Source organism: Gastrolobium bilobum, unplaced genomic scaffold (assembly GCF_033153095.1).
Source record: "Gastrolobium bilobum isolate Gb01-03AN ecotype WA unplaced genomic scaffold, APGP_CSIRO_Gbil_v1 utg18356, whole genome shotgun sequence".
In the NCBI taxonomy this organism is placed as follows: domain Eukaryota; kingdom Viridiplantae; phylum Streptophyta; class Magnoliopsida; order Fabales; family Fabaceae; genus Gastrolobium; species Gastrolobium bilobum.
Window position 1 is genome coordinate 105,648 of NW_026896303.1, and position 15,152 is coordinate 120,799.

Below are 15,152 nucleotides of genomic sequence, written 5' to 3' on the forward strand. Positions count from 1 at the left end.
AGGGATCCTGTCGTATAAGCTTATACGTACAATGGTCACACCAAACAACTAAGAATATCATAACGTATAATATAAGCTTATACTATCAGGCCTTATACATCACACCAAACACACCTTAGAGAAAAATTTAATAAGCTGTATCCAATATTGATAATATTAGAGATTATTTTTACAGAAAACAATTAGAGTGAAAATGTTGATGTAATATTAATGTCATTTTACTTGAATTTATAAATGAATTTAATAATATAAAGGGTTAATAAAAAATAGTATTTAATTTATACATTTGAACCATATCTAATAAATATTATTATTGATAAAATATGTAACAATTTCAGTAAATATTTTTTGCATTATTAATTAAATTTAATTATTTTACTTATGTGATGAATGATTGTTTTTGGATTTGATCAAAACCAGTTTTACCTAGGCTGGTCGTAATTGATAATCTTCTTCTACAAGTGTTTTTGATGTAGTCTAAATCCACGAGTTTTCATTGAAACAATGTGAGAGATATAGTTTGTCAGACACTCCGACGTTCAAGTCAAATTTTATATAAACAATTTTATTTATATAAAAGAAGATGTACAGTTTATATTTAGTACATTTGTATTTATAATGTGGTGGCAAGCTTTGGAGGATACCCGTGATTGCTTCCTGCAAGTGGTGAAGTAATAAAGTCTTTTAATTGATTGTTGTGTAGGTGATTTGAGATAAGTTTTACATAGGGATTATAGAAATTACTGGGCAATCTTTGTTGACTCGAGGAACCTTTTAGAAGATGTCTTTTTTCATAGTGAAAGACTTATAAGTGGACTTTTAATATATCATTTCATGTCAGTATTTGAGTATGAGTTTAATTAATTATTGGGAAAAGTTAAACAAAAATTACGTTATTTCCTCCAAAATCATTTAACCCCTATTATTTTCTTTTATTTCATCTAAATTCATCTTTAATATCATTAGAAATTGATTTTTTTTTCCTAAAAATTTTGTCCCTGTTAGACAAACCACTTTGGGTGCCTATAACATGATTAATTATGATAGATTTTTTTTATATGTTAAAAAGATTAAATGAACCTACCAGGATGAAGTAAAGCAAAAGATTCTAATATGAATTTTGATACGCAGCAATAACATTTGGAAGAAAAGAACAAAAAAATCCACGACGGATTCATGGTACAAAAATACACTCATTATTTGTGAAAGATTCATAACAGAAAAATTCAAGACGGAATGAAAAAAATTCAAATTGATTGCTACACCCATGGGAAACTCGTCGAAAGTGATGCTAAAGTTGATAGATGTGGGAGATCTCTCATTACATATATTGTGGTTAGTTTTACAAGTGGGTGATTTTTTAAAAGTTATTTTCTGATTTAAATATATTAGATAACAGTGAGTTGATTTTGTCTCCTTAGTTGGTCATTCAAGTTCTGACAACACCTCCTCCCTATTTTCCGAAAGAAATACTAATTTGATTGTGCATTTTTGTGCCCTTATTTTTCCCTTTCTTTAGCACCTTTCTGAATATGTCTCACATTGAGTTTGCATCTCATAATTCCTAGAGCAACTGAATGAGATTCTTCATTTGCTTTGTGGTGGAGAACTTATATAAATAGAACCAAAATAAGTCTTCTCATTTTTTATTTTATTTTTTTGCACCACTAGAAATTATGCTACACTTTGCAGGTCTATGTTACATGTTGTAATGAGTAATGACAGACAAATAGATCCTTATTTTCTTATTTGAGTTTGAAAAGACAAAAGAGCATTTAAACCTAATATTGTATTGTTTGTCATAATGATGAAGTCCTTGCTTCCTTTCATTTTAGTGTGCTCATTCAGCTTTTGAGGGTTGGTGCTAGTGGATCCTATTATGATTTTAACTCTTTTCTTTACATTGAAACATTTATAAGGAACCTCATTAGTGACCTGAACTTTTTATATAGAATTTCATCAAATTTCCAAGTTTGAATTTCCTTTTTGGTAACACCATTCACATCAGCATGTCATTGAACAACACCTATGGATCGCCAATAAGTGAATATATTATGTGTACTCTAGTACTAATGATAGCTACAAATTGTAGCACAATCTTAGAGAAATGGAGATTTCATTTTTGGGGCCCGACTCAGATATTGTTGACAGTTGTCACTGCTCCTTCGATGGCTTCCATGGAGCATCTCCAATAGCTCAATATAATTGGGTTCAGATTGCAAAAATGTAAAGTTAGATTTGAGAGAAGTGCTCATTCAATGTACATAGAAAGCATCTCCGATGTGGTATCTTTAACAGGTCCAAAATGGACAGAAAAACCCAATTCCTAATGGTGTTAAAAGGAATCTTGGATAATTAATTCATAATACACGACAAGGGTAGCCAAATCATCTCTCACAAAACTCAAATTGATTATCAGACTAGTACTTACATGTATAAACTCACATTCATCTAATTATCTTAAGTTTTTATCAGTATAATTAAGAAGATATTATCAAACAGAAGATGCAGACAACTTGAACTACTCATCAATATCCACTTTCCTGCTATAACTCAAACCAAAGAAAATAGTTAGTTACAATTTGGTGGGTTCAAACATTTATATAGAGCAGATGCAGGCTGCTTGTAAGTGGGAATGTCATTGGTATCAACAAAACGAACTTCACCTGGTTCGAAAGACAGATCCCTGTGCCTGAAATTTAAGAGACAAGGAAGCAAAGTAACAAAAAAGTGATGTAAAACCAAGTAACCAAAATCAAAACCTTAATTTCCAAATTGAAAGACTATGCAGTTACTTTCGCAGGTCGAGTCCTATCAAACCAGCCTGAAGGATTGTCAAGTTGTCAGAATCTGGCGAGACAATAACAACTGTGTCACCAGAGTACTGAGTTTCAAGAATTGACATGAGTTGTGTTACACGAACAAAAACATCTGCAACACTCTCATTTGGAGTTCCGTCATCAAAGGGAGGAGGTTTAATGTTCGGAGATATCCCATCTGATGCATATACCTGGATCATTTGAAACATTCCCCACGCTTAGATACATTCTTAACATCATTATGCAAATCCCCCTTAGTTAGGAACAACGGTGAACAACGTAAGTAGTGACAAAAAGATAGGACTTTAGTTCAAATGTTTTTATAAAGAACCAATCGAACCCAAGACCTTAAAACTATGGGTGAGGCTACATTAATGATTTTATATTTCTTTAACATACTCCCTCCCGCAAGAGCCATTTGGATTTTTTAAAGCGTGGATATCGTACATTTTTTTGGTTTACTTTGTACTTACTTAATTCTACCACAAAGTGGAGGCAATCAGTATCGAACTCCTGACCATTTGGTCACTCTAACTCTAATACCATACAAAAAACTAATTCAACTCAAAATCTTAAGACTATATTAATGATTTCATATCTCTAGCAGTTTTTTTACTATAATCATTTGATAATATATTATCACATCTGTGTTCGTGTGTCAACAAATAAGTGGACTCTAGTGTAATAGAGTAATGAACTTATATCACATCAAAATTAAACTATAAACAAAAAATAAATGCAATTCTGCTATGCTATAAAATATAGCGTAAGTCTTAAAGAAAACAGCACAAGGTGAAATCCTACTTGTGAAACAGATTCCAAATTTTTTCCTTCGTAAGCACCTAATCCACGGGCATCCAAAAAGCTATATTCTGGGACTATATAACTGAAATAAAAGAAATTAACAAGTATGGAAATAATTACTGTGCTAATTGGTCTTGATAATCAAAATCATATGTTGTAAGTTGAAAAGACAAAAAGCAAACCTTCGAGTAACTCCATTAACAGAAGCAATAATCTCAGCAGTTTGGTAAGCTCTCTGAGTAATAGCAGGCCATATCCAACAGCTGTTATCACAAGCACCCATTTCTTTTAAATCAAAAGCTGCTCTTAGAGACTGCTTCTTCCCTCTTTCAGATAAACCGCTATCCATAGAAGTCTTTGCCACTGGGTTAGTGTTGATCACTCCCATGCTCTCGAACTCTGACTCACCAGCTCTCACCAAAAAGTACCTTCCCACACGCACCACCAACACCAACAATAGTTAACAACAAGGCTTCATCAAACTAAGCTATATATTATTTATAACTCTCTTACACCACCACAAGTGGTCACAACCCGTTCGAGAATGGCAGAGTTTACGGGATTACCGGTTGGTCAGGCGAGGTGGGGGCATCTGGAAGAGGCCGCTAGCACCGGCTACCGGCTCTGATATGGGCACTGAGGTCGTAAAATGGACATTGAAATTGAAGGAGATGGTGAGTGCCGTGGTACTGAGGATGTTGCGGCGACAGAGTAGGTTGTTGACGTGCTTCGGAGGAAGAGACGACGATGGTTGTGGTTGTGGTTGTGGCAGAGAAAGAAAAAGGGTTTCAGTCGTGCAATTTGGTGCCAACATTTTCTTACTGTATGCGTTTTAATGGCGGATGTTTGCAACCTTATCAATATCAGCATATCAGCAACATCCTGCAAACGACTAAACATGAAGTGCGTTTTGGTCCAAAAAAAAAAACACACACACACAAAGATACTAAATGTACTATAATCGTTCATCCGATACTTTAAAACTTTTTTTTTCTCTTGATAAATTAAAACAATGAGAAAAGTGTTTATCTTTTTAAATGACAGAACTTATATCTTTTCACTCTTACAAAGAGGTGAGACTCACACCTTCATTTTTTTTTTGTCAACTCTCTCTCCTCCTTTATCTATCTCTTTCTCTCTCTTAAAATGACACAACTTTACATTCTTTAAAATGACACACATTTTTCCCTAAAATAATTTAATAAACGACAGTGGAGCCTAAGTTTTAATAAACGGTTTTTCTCCGCTGCGGTTAGGCTCAAGTTCCCCTGGGTTTGACAGCTATTTCTTTTCTTAAGTTAAAAATTATTTTTAAAATAAAGTTAAAAAATAAAGTTGTTGTTTGACGATTGAATTGTCCGATGATCAAGAAAATCGGGTAAATATTGATCTAGGGTGCTCTTAATGATAATGGTATAAATCAAGGCTTTTACGGAGCTTTCCAAGTGTTGTGCAACAATGGTGGGGGACGGTGTTTAGTGGCTATGGTGACTCTCCAAATGAATAGAGTAACAACTTAGAAGTAATAGTATGTGTATATTTGTGGATGAGATGGGATATTTATAGGTTGGGTTTGACCTTCTTTGTGGAAGGTTGAGGTAAGGGAGGATGGGACAGGTGAGCCATCATAACGAGAAATATTTTTGTGGTCATGCCCTCATGTGCTTCTTCCATTGAGAGATTGACACTTGTATAAAAAAAATTCTCTTTTCTCTATCCTCTCACTTGATTAGTTGTCACATTTTTATTGGTTTGGACCACTTAAAATTTGATGCTCCTGGAGTACCAAAACTCTTCTCCATCATAACCTAGTCTTGCTTGGGCAAGACGTATAGCAGTCATTGTTAGTGTACAATGGCCGCTTATGCATAGAGGTGAGGGATAGTGTTCTCTGAAGGCATTACCTACCTCCCTTGGGGGTGCCTTCAGCGGGCTCTTATGTTTTCCACTTGAGATTATCTTCCATCCATCTTCTTATGTCACTGTTAAAGAAAAAAAAATCTAAAACATTACCATTGAGCTAAGTTTTCCACACTTGTTTGGTCCGCGGGCAATCTTGAAAAATGTGGAAACAATTTTCCATAAGATCCTGACATCTATGACAAAAAGCAAAATCACTCATATGTCTTCTAATTCTTTCAGTATTTGTGAGTAAGTTTTCACCAAAAAGAAGCCAAAGAAAAGTCTTAACTCTTTGGGGACCTTCCCATTTCCAGATCACAGACCAACTATTATTAGCATTATCAACAGGGGAATGGGACAAAATGTTGTAAGTATTATCCAAGTGGCTACCAAGAATGTAAGTGAGAAGCTGGAAATAACCCTAGAGGGGGTGAATAGGGTTATCTAGTTTTTCTGCAATTTTACGATTACAAAAAAACAACTACACCAAGTGCCAACTTGGTTTGCTTACACCGGTTTATAACTTTGATTAAAACAAAAAAAATAACAATACTATTCAGAATTAATCAAGTATAGTGGCAGTATGTAAACACTTGACTTTCATAAATTTCTCAAAAAAAACAAGCAGGTTAGTATTTTTCAAACGATTTGATTAGATTTCACCTGGGAGCTTGAAGCGATCAAACATATGACAATGATTGATTCAGATTTATTTTCAAAAGAAATATCCTTCCTTGTCTGAATCAACCTGCCTCAAAACAAATCTTTAAGAAAAAGAAAACAGATCGTCACTTGATTTGCCCGCTTCGCGTGAATCCTGATCTTGATGCCATCACTATGTCGCAAGGTTGATCGCTTTCAAACTTCTCCTATTTCTCTTGATTCAGAGAAAGATTCATGTGGATCTCGAGATGAATCACTTGAACGCTCTCATGAATTTTTACTCTCTCTCTTGCTCATAATCTTCTTCTTGCTCAGAGTGTTTCTTTTCTCTCAATCGCTTCTTTAGGGTTCTCGCTCTTTCTTTTTCTTTTTTTCTTTTTTGATTTATTTTAGTTATAAAGCCCCTGATATTAAAAGAATGATCATGACCGTTTAAACAAAAAAATAATGAAGGGCTGTGATAAACTGTAAAAGATAATTCACAGGTAAAAGATATAAGGGTAATAAAGACAAAAAAAAAGTTATCAAGTTAGCACCCAAAATTCAGCATTTTACCAAAAAAAAAAAATAATTCAACTTTTCTTTTCTCATTGTTATTATTACTTTTAAATTTCACACTATGTTATGTATGAAATGCAGTCCTAGGCATGCTTTTGATATAAATTTTATTGACTAAAATTCATAAGGCTCCAAAAAAAAATATCTCTACCTTCGAAACTTGCTTTGAGTATTTCTTGCTGCAGTTTACTTGTCATCCTGTGATTTAACATAAAGATCTAGAAGTGGAGGACTATTTCAAATTCAATTTTCATCATCAAAATATAATGTTTTTCATTCTCCCCATTTTTGATGATGACAACTAATTTGAGATAGGAGTTAGTACTATAAAAAAATATGAGCTACTCCCCCTAAATCTATGCATTTTTCTTCTCCCCCTTTGTCATACATCAAAAAACAGGGCTAAACATAGCAGAATTTTAATATCATACAGCTAACAAAAGACTACATAATGGCAGATCATGACAAGTTATTACATGCACATGTGAATGTCATGCAATGGGATCATACAAGCCTAGTTCCATTCTAAGTTTGACAAAATTATCTCTAGGCAAAGGTTTAGTGAAGATGTCAGCTAATTGCTTGGTAGTTTCAATGAATTCAATGCTAACATCACCATTATTAACATGATCACAAATAAAATGGTGCCTAATGTCTATGTGTTTAGTCCTTGAGTGCATTATAGGATTTTTGGTTAGATTTATAGCACTTGTGTTATCCCACAAGATTGGGACTTTCTCTAAATTTAACCCATAGTCTAGCAACTGTTGCTTCATCCAAAGGATTTGTGCAACACATGAGGCAGCAGCCACATACTCTGCCTCAGCAGTTGAGAGTGCAACACTCACCTGCTTCTTGCTAAACCAGGAAACTAGAGAGTTCCCAAACAAGTGACAAGTTCCACTTGTGCTTTTTCTATCTAATTTGCATCCTGCAAAATCAGAATCAGAGTAGCCAACCAAACTTGGTGGTAATCCTTTGGGATACCACAATCCCATATTGCAAGTGCCTACCAAATACCTTAGAATCCTTTTGACAGCAGTCAAGTGAGATTCCTTGGGATTTGATTGATACCGAGCACACAAACAAACACTAAACATTATATCAGGCATAGAAGCTGTGAGATATAGTAAAGACCCTATCATACCACGATATAATGTTACCTCAACAGCTTTACCATTCTCATCTTTGTGCAAGGACATACTTGAGCTCATTGGAGTGTCTATGGGTTTTGCTTTTTCCATCCCAAACATTTTAAGGAGTGATTTGCAATACTTCACTTGGCTAATGAAAATTCCATTTTCTTTTTGTTTAATTTGCAGTCCAAGGAAGAAATTAAGCTCTCCGATCATTGACATCTCGAACTCATTCTGCATAATACTAGAAAATTCTTCACAAAGACTTATGTTAGTCGATCCAAAAATAATATCATCCACATATATTTGGACTAACAAAGTATGATCATGCTTGGTTTTTATAAACAGTGTAGTGTCAACTTTACCCCTTTTAAAATCATTTGACAAAACAAATTTACTAAGTCTATCATACCATGCTCTAGGGGCCTGTTTTAATCCATATAGAGCCTTTTTAAGCTTATAAACATGGTTAGGATAGGTATGGTTCTCAAAGCCAGGGGGCTGACCTACATACACTTCTTCTTGTATGAAACCATTTAGAAATGCGTTTTTCACATCCATTTGAAATAATTTGAAATTATGTATGCGTGCGTATGCTAGCAAAAGCCTAATTGCTTCAAGGCATGCAACAAGAGTGAAGGTCTCATCATAATCGATGCCTTCCTCTTGATTGTACCCTTTTGCAACCAGCCTTGCCTTATTTCTGACTATAATATCATTCTCATCAAGTTTATTGCGAAAGACCCATTTAGTGCCAATAATTTGATGGCTGTTGGGTTTGGGAACTAATTCTCACACATTGTTCCTTTCAAATTGGCTTAGCTCTTCATGCATAGCCATTACCCAATGCTCATCAATTATTGCCTCCTCAATGTTCTTAGGCTCAACTTGAGACACAAAAACTGAATGAATACACATATTTTTAAAATAACTTCTAGTAGTTACTCCCTGTGTAATATCACCTATCACATTCTCAATGGGATGATCTTTTCTGACTTGGGGTTTTGTGCTTTGTATGGTTGAGGGGAGATCATTTCCTTCCTGGTCATTACATCCGAGTTGTTCTTTCTCTTTACTTTCTGCATTTTCATCATCAAAATATAATGTTTTTTAGTAAGCTGCGCTAATTGGAAAAGTATTTAAAGGTAAATGATTTCACATAACTTTGTCATTACCATTTAGGCTAGATAGAGGACACACACTGGCGATAACTCTGACATCTTATCGAGACAACATTTAATCAAACATGTTCCAATGCCAAGTTCCTGCTTGGATAACACAATCTAAGACCTTCCAATTGATAGCTTCATCGGGTATAGAACCGGTGACTCTATCAATTAGTCTACCAATCTTTGGCACCCAGCTATCCAACCAAAAAGCAGTATTGATTCCATTACCAATGAAGACTCTAGAGTCAGATTGGACTCGTTTTCACTTGGCTCAGAAACAATGTAAAAAACTAATTCAACTCAAAAGCTTAAGCTGTTAGATATAGCCTCTTTAATGATTTATATTATACTCTAACAATGTACACGTTTGAATTTTAGGTTACTCTTGCAAACTAACTCATGTAATATATATACCTAGTGATTAGGGGCGTAAGTGTCTGTTTGGATCCTCTTATTTTTAGCTTCTCTTCTCCTTATAAGTAGAAATTAGGTCAAACAGGTTTTTAAAAAAACTCTTAAAATGAAAACCTTTTTTTTAATAATAAATAAAAAAGCCAAAAGCCAAAATCCAAAAGCTCCTCTAGCTCTTATCAACTTTTATTGAATTGTGTTTTTTTTAAATGAACAGCCATGGAGAGAGACTTTTCTTGAAATGTGTGTTTTTAAGTCACTTTTATACAAAAAATTGTATGTAATCACCAAACAGATTTTAGCTTTTTGTTAGCTTTAACTTAAAAGTAGCTTCTAGCTTAAAAGTAGTTTCTAGATTAAAAAAAGAGAGTATCCAAACTAGCTCTAATAGGCTGAGTTTTGATTTAAATAGGTTAGAGAGCTGTGTAAAATACTTTCGGTCTAGTCTAGTTTGGTTTGTTAACTTGTGTAAGCTCAAATTATAAATATGGTTTGTTCTATATTTAAAAAGTAAAAGTCTTAGCATGAGCCTTTAGTCTGTTTAAGCCTGCTAGGCATTCAATAATTAAAAAATAATTAAAATAATAGTTTTATTATTTAAAATTATTAAAATAATAATTTTATTTATTTTATTTAAAATAAATAATATACTATAGGCCTGACTGCAAGCTTATAGATCTATCATGTAAAAAATGTGATCCGTTTTCTAATTAGACTTTTTAAAAATTTAAGCTCATTTTTTATTTTTTTATTTTTTGATAGTTAAGTTCATTTTATTTAATTATATATAATAAGTTTAACCTGATCTGATATAGATTTGGCCCTATTGTTGGGGGTGCTTGGCCCATTTACATTGACGATGAAAAAATCATTGTTGGAAGCTTCTCGCTTGCGTAGGCCTCCGTAGCACTAGGAGAGCGTGTTTTGCATGTGGTGGTGAAAAGTGGGAACGACGTAACAAGTCTGATACTATAACACTGTACAAAGACGAGTCAAAATTCGCATGTGTTTGTGTTTTAATTGAAGAGGTTCACTAAATTATTTAGTTTAAAAAATATTACATATATATATATATATATATATATTAAAGAAAAATATTTTTCTCAAGTTACATAAAAACTTTTATCTTATGTCACAGACACATCACAATCCGAACCAGCATTTCTTTTTCTTTTTTCTTTTCTTTTAACCGTGGGATCCATCCAATTATGTCTCTACATTATCTTAACCGTGGGATACATCCAATTATGTCTTTACATGAGATAATATTATCTCATGTAGCATGAGAAAAGCATTGCCCTATATTAAATCATAATAAACTAACTAATAAAAATTACATGTTAAATAATAAATTATAGTTATCGATTACTGACTAGAAACAAAAATGAAATTACTTATTGAACGGCTTGTAACTTTAATTAGAAGTTATAGGTGCTGATTCTACGATGCTTATCTATTTGAGAGTCTTAATTGGCTGTGCTTTGGGTGACAAAACGGGTCAGTCCGCTCTGATTCGTCCCGTCCGGCTACTAACCCGTCAAAAGTGGATTGACCCGCCTCGCCTCTTGAATTTGAGTTGAAATTTTTCAATCTGCTCTATTTTATAGTGGGTTGGCGGGTCAACTCGCTTAAAAAATAAAAAATAATAAAAAATAAAATATTATAATATTGCTTATTTTTATATCACATTCCTTTAATTTTTTTTTAAACTTAAGTCTAAACGTATGCTAATATTTAGTCAGATATTCTTTACAAACTTTTTTTTATCTCCATACATAAATTACATTTGTCATAAATAAATTTTTTTTCTATATTTTTTCTAGAGAGTACTAAGATAACAAAAAATAGGATATTACAAAAGCATAAAAACAAATAAAACACTACCTAATAATAAAAAAAATAAAATTAACATGGCGGGCCAACCTACTCTGACCCGCCGCCAACCCGTTTTTTGACCCACAACCCAACGGGACGGGTTGAGACGAGTTGGTGAGTTAAAATATGTAACTCAACCCGCCTCATTTTGGCAAGTCAACAGATCACCCGTCGAATTCAACACATCCTGTGCCGCCGCTAAGACTTTGTCCAAATTCTTTTGCAGTATATCAAGCTGTATAAGCAACTTGATATAAAAAAAAAAAAGCTGTATAAGTAACTTTACTAAAGTTTATTTGGTTTGGAATAAAAAATTAGTGGTTCTGTAATAATTTTTGAAGTATACAATTATTAATACTGAGTATATAATTAGTAATAATTTATATTTTTTATTACTTAAGATTCGATATAAAAATTATTATCAAAAAGTACATTATTCTTTTTTCTTAAAATATAATAAAATAAAATGATTACCAAATATACGAATCAATTGATAAAATATTTTTCAACCTTTTTTTTTAAACAAAAGCCTAAGTCACAAAACAAAACAAACAAAAAATCTATAATTATTACAACTCAAAGTACGAAGTCTTCCAACAGCTCACAAGCAACAATAATTGGATGTGAGGAAGAGGTTCCTCTCAAATAAGATAGTCTTCTTATTGTTTGTAGTCTAATATAAAATTTGCTAACTAATCTGCATATGAGTTATCCTCCCTCAAAATATACTTGAAAGTTACAAACTAATATTTATGGATCCGTATCTATACGCGAGAAATCATATTATTATTTCAACTTTAAGTAATAATCTGAAATTTGAGTCGTGAATATTTAGTTGTATTAAAATTTAAGTACGAAAAAATTAGTCGCCCTCCTAGTACTGTCCTGACGATCAGCGATAAAAAATAAAATAAAATAAAGTGGATTTCTTAATTCAATCAAACTTCCAATTACATGTGCAGCTGTGCTACTGCAATAGTGGGCGTCAGCAATTCAGCGTTCAGCACAGTTACTGCATCGATTACGTCACCTCTCGCGGTTTATTTTGCTACGTTTGCTAGCTCTACACGCGGTCTAATTTAATGATATATGCCTTTTTTTCAAACGTGTGTTCTTAAGATATTATTTAAATATTTTTCGTTTACTTACCTTTTAACATGTATTCGACACATAAACAAAATCTATAATTTTAGTATCAAATTTAATCACTTCAAAAAAGTTTTGCTAATTATTAAACATGTTTTTTTTTCTACTTTTGCTTACTTTTGAATTTTGGGCAAGCCATTTACAGGAAAGCAAATAAATGATACATATAAAAAACAAAAATCACAAGACTCATTACAAATATTTGATTAATTATTTGTTGAATTGGTATAACCACTTCCAATCAATTGTCTTTATTGACGAGGTATTCTAATAATAAGAGCGTATAAAAAAGTGATTAAACAAAAAATTATGATTTGATAAAAGAAAAATTCTCTGGTTTCCAATTTCTATTATTAAAATAATAGTATATTCAACTCTTACAATAAAAATCTAAAAACATCATTCTATAAATCAATTCAAAATTTAAAATTTTAAAAATAAGAAAAGAATATAAAAATGATTATAACTGATTACAAATCAATCAACATTAAACATAGTTAAACTAAAAAATAATTAAAATAAAAATAAAAAATACACTTAAATCCCAAAATAATGTATAATTAAACACATGCACGGTTATAAACCAATTCTAAGAATATTATATTCAGTATTGGGATGAATGATTAGTAGATAGTTACATAGACCGTCGAGGAGTATGTCTAATGTAGGAGAATCAGAACTTCTAAGTGATCGGTGGATGGAAAAGCGGTTTGTGCTATAGGTGTGGTGGTGTATCAACTATAGAGTGTTAGAGCTCAAAGGAAGTATATATGTGCGGGTGTGCAAACGAACAAAAAATAATAGGACTCTAGAATGACAGATTTTCAAACTAGACATCTCCACAAAACATGACACTAGGACTCTAAAATTAACACTAGGTAGGTTGTTGCCTGAGTAGGGATCAAATCCATAAGACTAAAATCATGAAGCCAATTATTTATGTTGAATCGGAACGCTGGCAAAGTAAAGGAGGACGCGTTTTTCAGTAAGATATTCGGTAGTAGTTGCATGCTTGATGTAATAGGAGTAAATTTGTACGACATGAAATTCAACAATATCTGCGCGTGATCGTGCTACGCACTTGCGTAACTTTGTACCACATAAATTTCGATTATGTTGCACCAGAATTGATACGTATATTCAAGTCTAATGCTAGTTTTCATCAATCATTGCGGTTAAATTTCAATAAATATTAGTAATGTACAAATATTAAAACACTCTATGATGCAATGGTTCATGCTTATTACCGTTGGTTCAGTACATGTGGAATTCGAAAGAGCTTAGGTAATTGGAGGACTTTGAATTTAAAACTTTTAACTCATCAATGCAGAATACGGAATGAGAGCTACCCCTAGGATCAATGGATTAAGACTTCAGCTTTGATTAAAGTAATTGAAAATTTTGACAAAATACAAATTTAAGTTGTAATAATAAACGAACGAGTTGCTTATAGAAACACAAGCAAAGTGTGGGGTTGAGTTTCGGCAAAAAACAAATAAATGAATAAAAATTGTAATTTAAATTAAAAATATATGAAAATACAGCAATTGAACAACTATTTACGAAAGTATTGCAACTAGTTGTGCACGAAATTGGTTGCATATCAAAATAGGAGAAACTCAATGTCTGTTGCGCTTGCTTTGATGTGTGTCTTCTCATGTATTGCGCCTAATTATATGTGTAGCTCACATGATGATGTCATTTGGCACAATCTACACTTCCATGTAGAAAGAAAGAACAAAAGATGTGTCATAAACCCTAAAATTTTGGAATGATATAACTTTGGGAAATGTAAGAGTTATGTAACAGGAAGGAAAATTAATTTCCTGCAGATGCAGCTTTCGGTGGGACCCACGAATTTAGAAAAAAAAGAGAGAATGAGGCGCTCCTATCAATGAGACTTGTGAGTGCAGAATTTTTTTTTCATTCCTATTACATAAGTCTTACATTTCCCTATAACTTTTGGCTTGATTGTCCGCTTGATTGTCCGAATTAAATGATTTTTTTTATTTCATGTAACTTTTTGTGGTCTGCGTGACGACAAATCCCTGATCAATTTTTTTTTAAATGCTTCTTTGTGCCTATTTGGCACATTTTATTTCTACAAATGATGTTATTTAATTCTTATTCCTATTCTCACTATCCAACAATAACAAATAATTGTGACTCATTATTTCAATGGATAGTAGATTATGTAAAACTTATTGAACTTGTTAGAAAGTAAGTATCTGTATCCCAAAATCAATGAAGATGGTGGAAGACACGTATCAAAATAGGAACAAGACAAGCATAAAAACTAGTGCATTAGGGAATCAGTTGTGTCGATTTTTGTGTGCGACTAGTTGCACATATAAATAGACGCAACTAGTTCCCTAATGCATCTATTTTAATGTACAACCAGTTGCGCCCAATCTCATGCGCAATTAATTGCAATACTTTTGTAAATACTTTGTAAGTCGTTGTGTTTTTGTATTAATTTTTTATTTAAGTTATAGTTTTTTTTTCTGGCCCATTCTTATTTCTTTCGCACGAACACATAAGACAATAATATGCGATGGCCTACTTAACAGGTAACTTTGTATTGACGCAAGGAAAGCATTTTCAAATCTCTATCAATGTAAGTTATACTCTCAATCTTGGTGATTGATACTATTTATATTTAACAATTC

At 32.7% G+C, this 15,152-nt stretch overlaps 1 protein-coding gene across 1 annotated transcript; it reads right to left on the reverse strand.

Annotated features, from left to right (window-relative positions):
* Positions 1 to 2,336: 2,336 nt before the first annotated feature.
* On the reverse strand, positions 2,337 to 4,545 carry LOC133298783 (uncharacterized). The gene is made up of 5 exons (XM_061498125.1): positions 4,190 to 4,545; positions 3,806 to 4,051; positions 3,624 to 3,705; positions 2,796 to 3,010; positions 2,337 to 2,692 (listed from the first exon to the last, which is right to left on the reverse strand). The coding sequence occupies exons 1-5, from the start codon at positions 4,435 to 4,437 to the stop codon at positions 2,572 to 2,574; spliced, it is 912 nt and encodes a 303-aa protein (XP_061354109.1). The 5' UTR covers positions 4,438 to 4,545; the 3' UTR covers positions 2,337 to 2,571.
* Between the last annotated feature and the right edge of the window lie 10,607 nt (positions 4,546 to 15,152).

What these genes read in the sequence shown, in the direction of transcription:
- LOC133298783 (XM_061498125.1), bottom strand. Translation starts at nt 4,437, where the DNA reads ATGTTGGCACCAAATTGCACGACTGAAACCCTTTTTCTTTCTCTGCCA. An exon ending in ATTTGGAATCTGTTTCACAA is followed by an intron (nt 3,011 to 3,623) that starts GTAGGATTTCAC and finishes CAAATGATCCAG; the next exon opens with GTATATGCATCAGATGGGAT. An exon ending in ATAGGACTCGACCTGCGAAA is followed by an intron (nt 2,693 to 2,795) that starts GTAACTGCATAG and finishes CTTAAATTTCAG; the next exon opens with GCACAGGGATCTGTCTTTCG.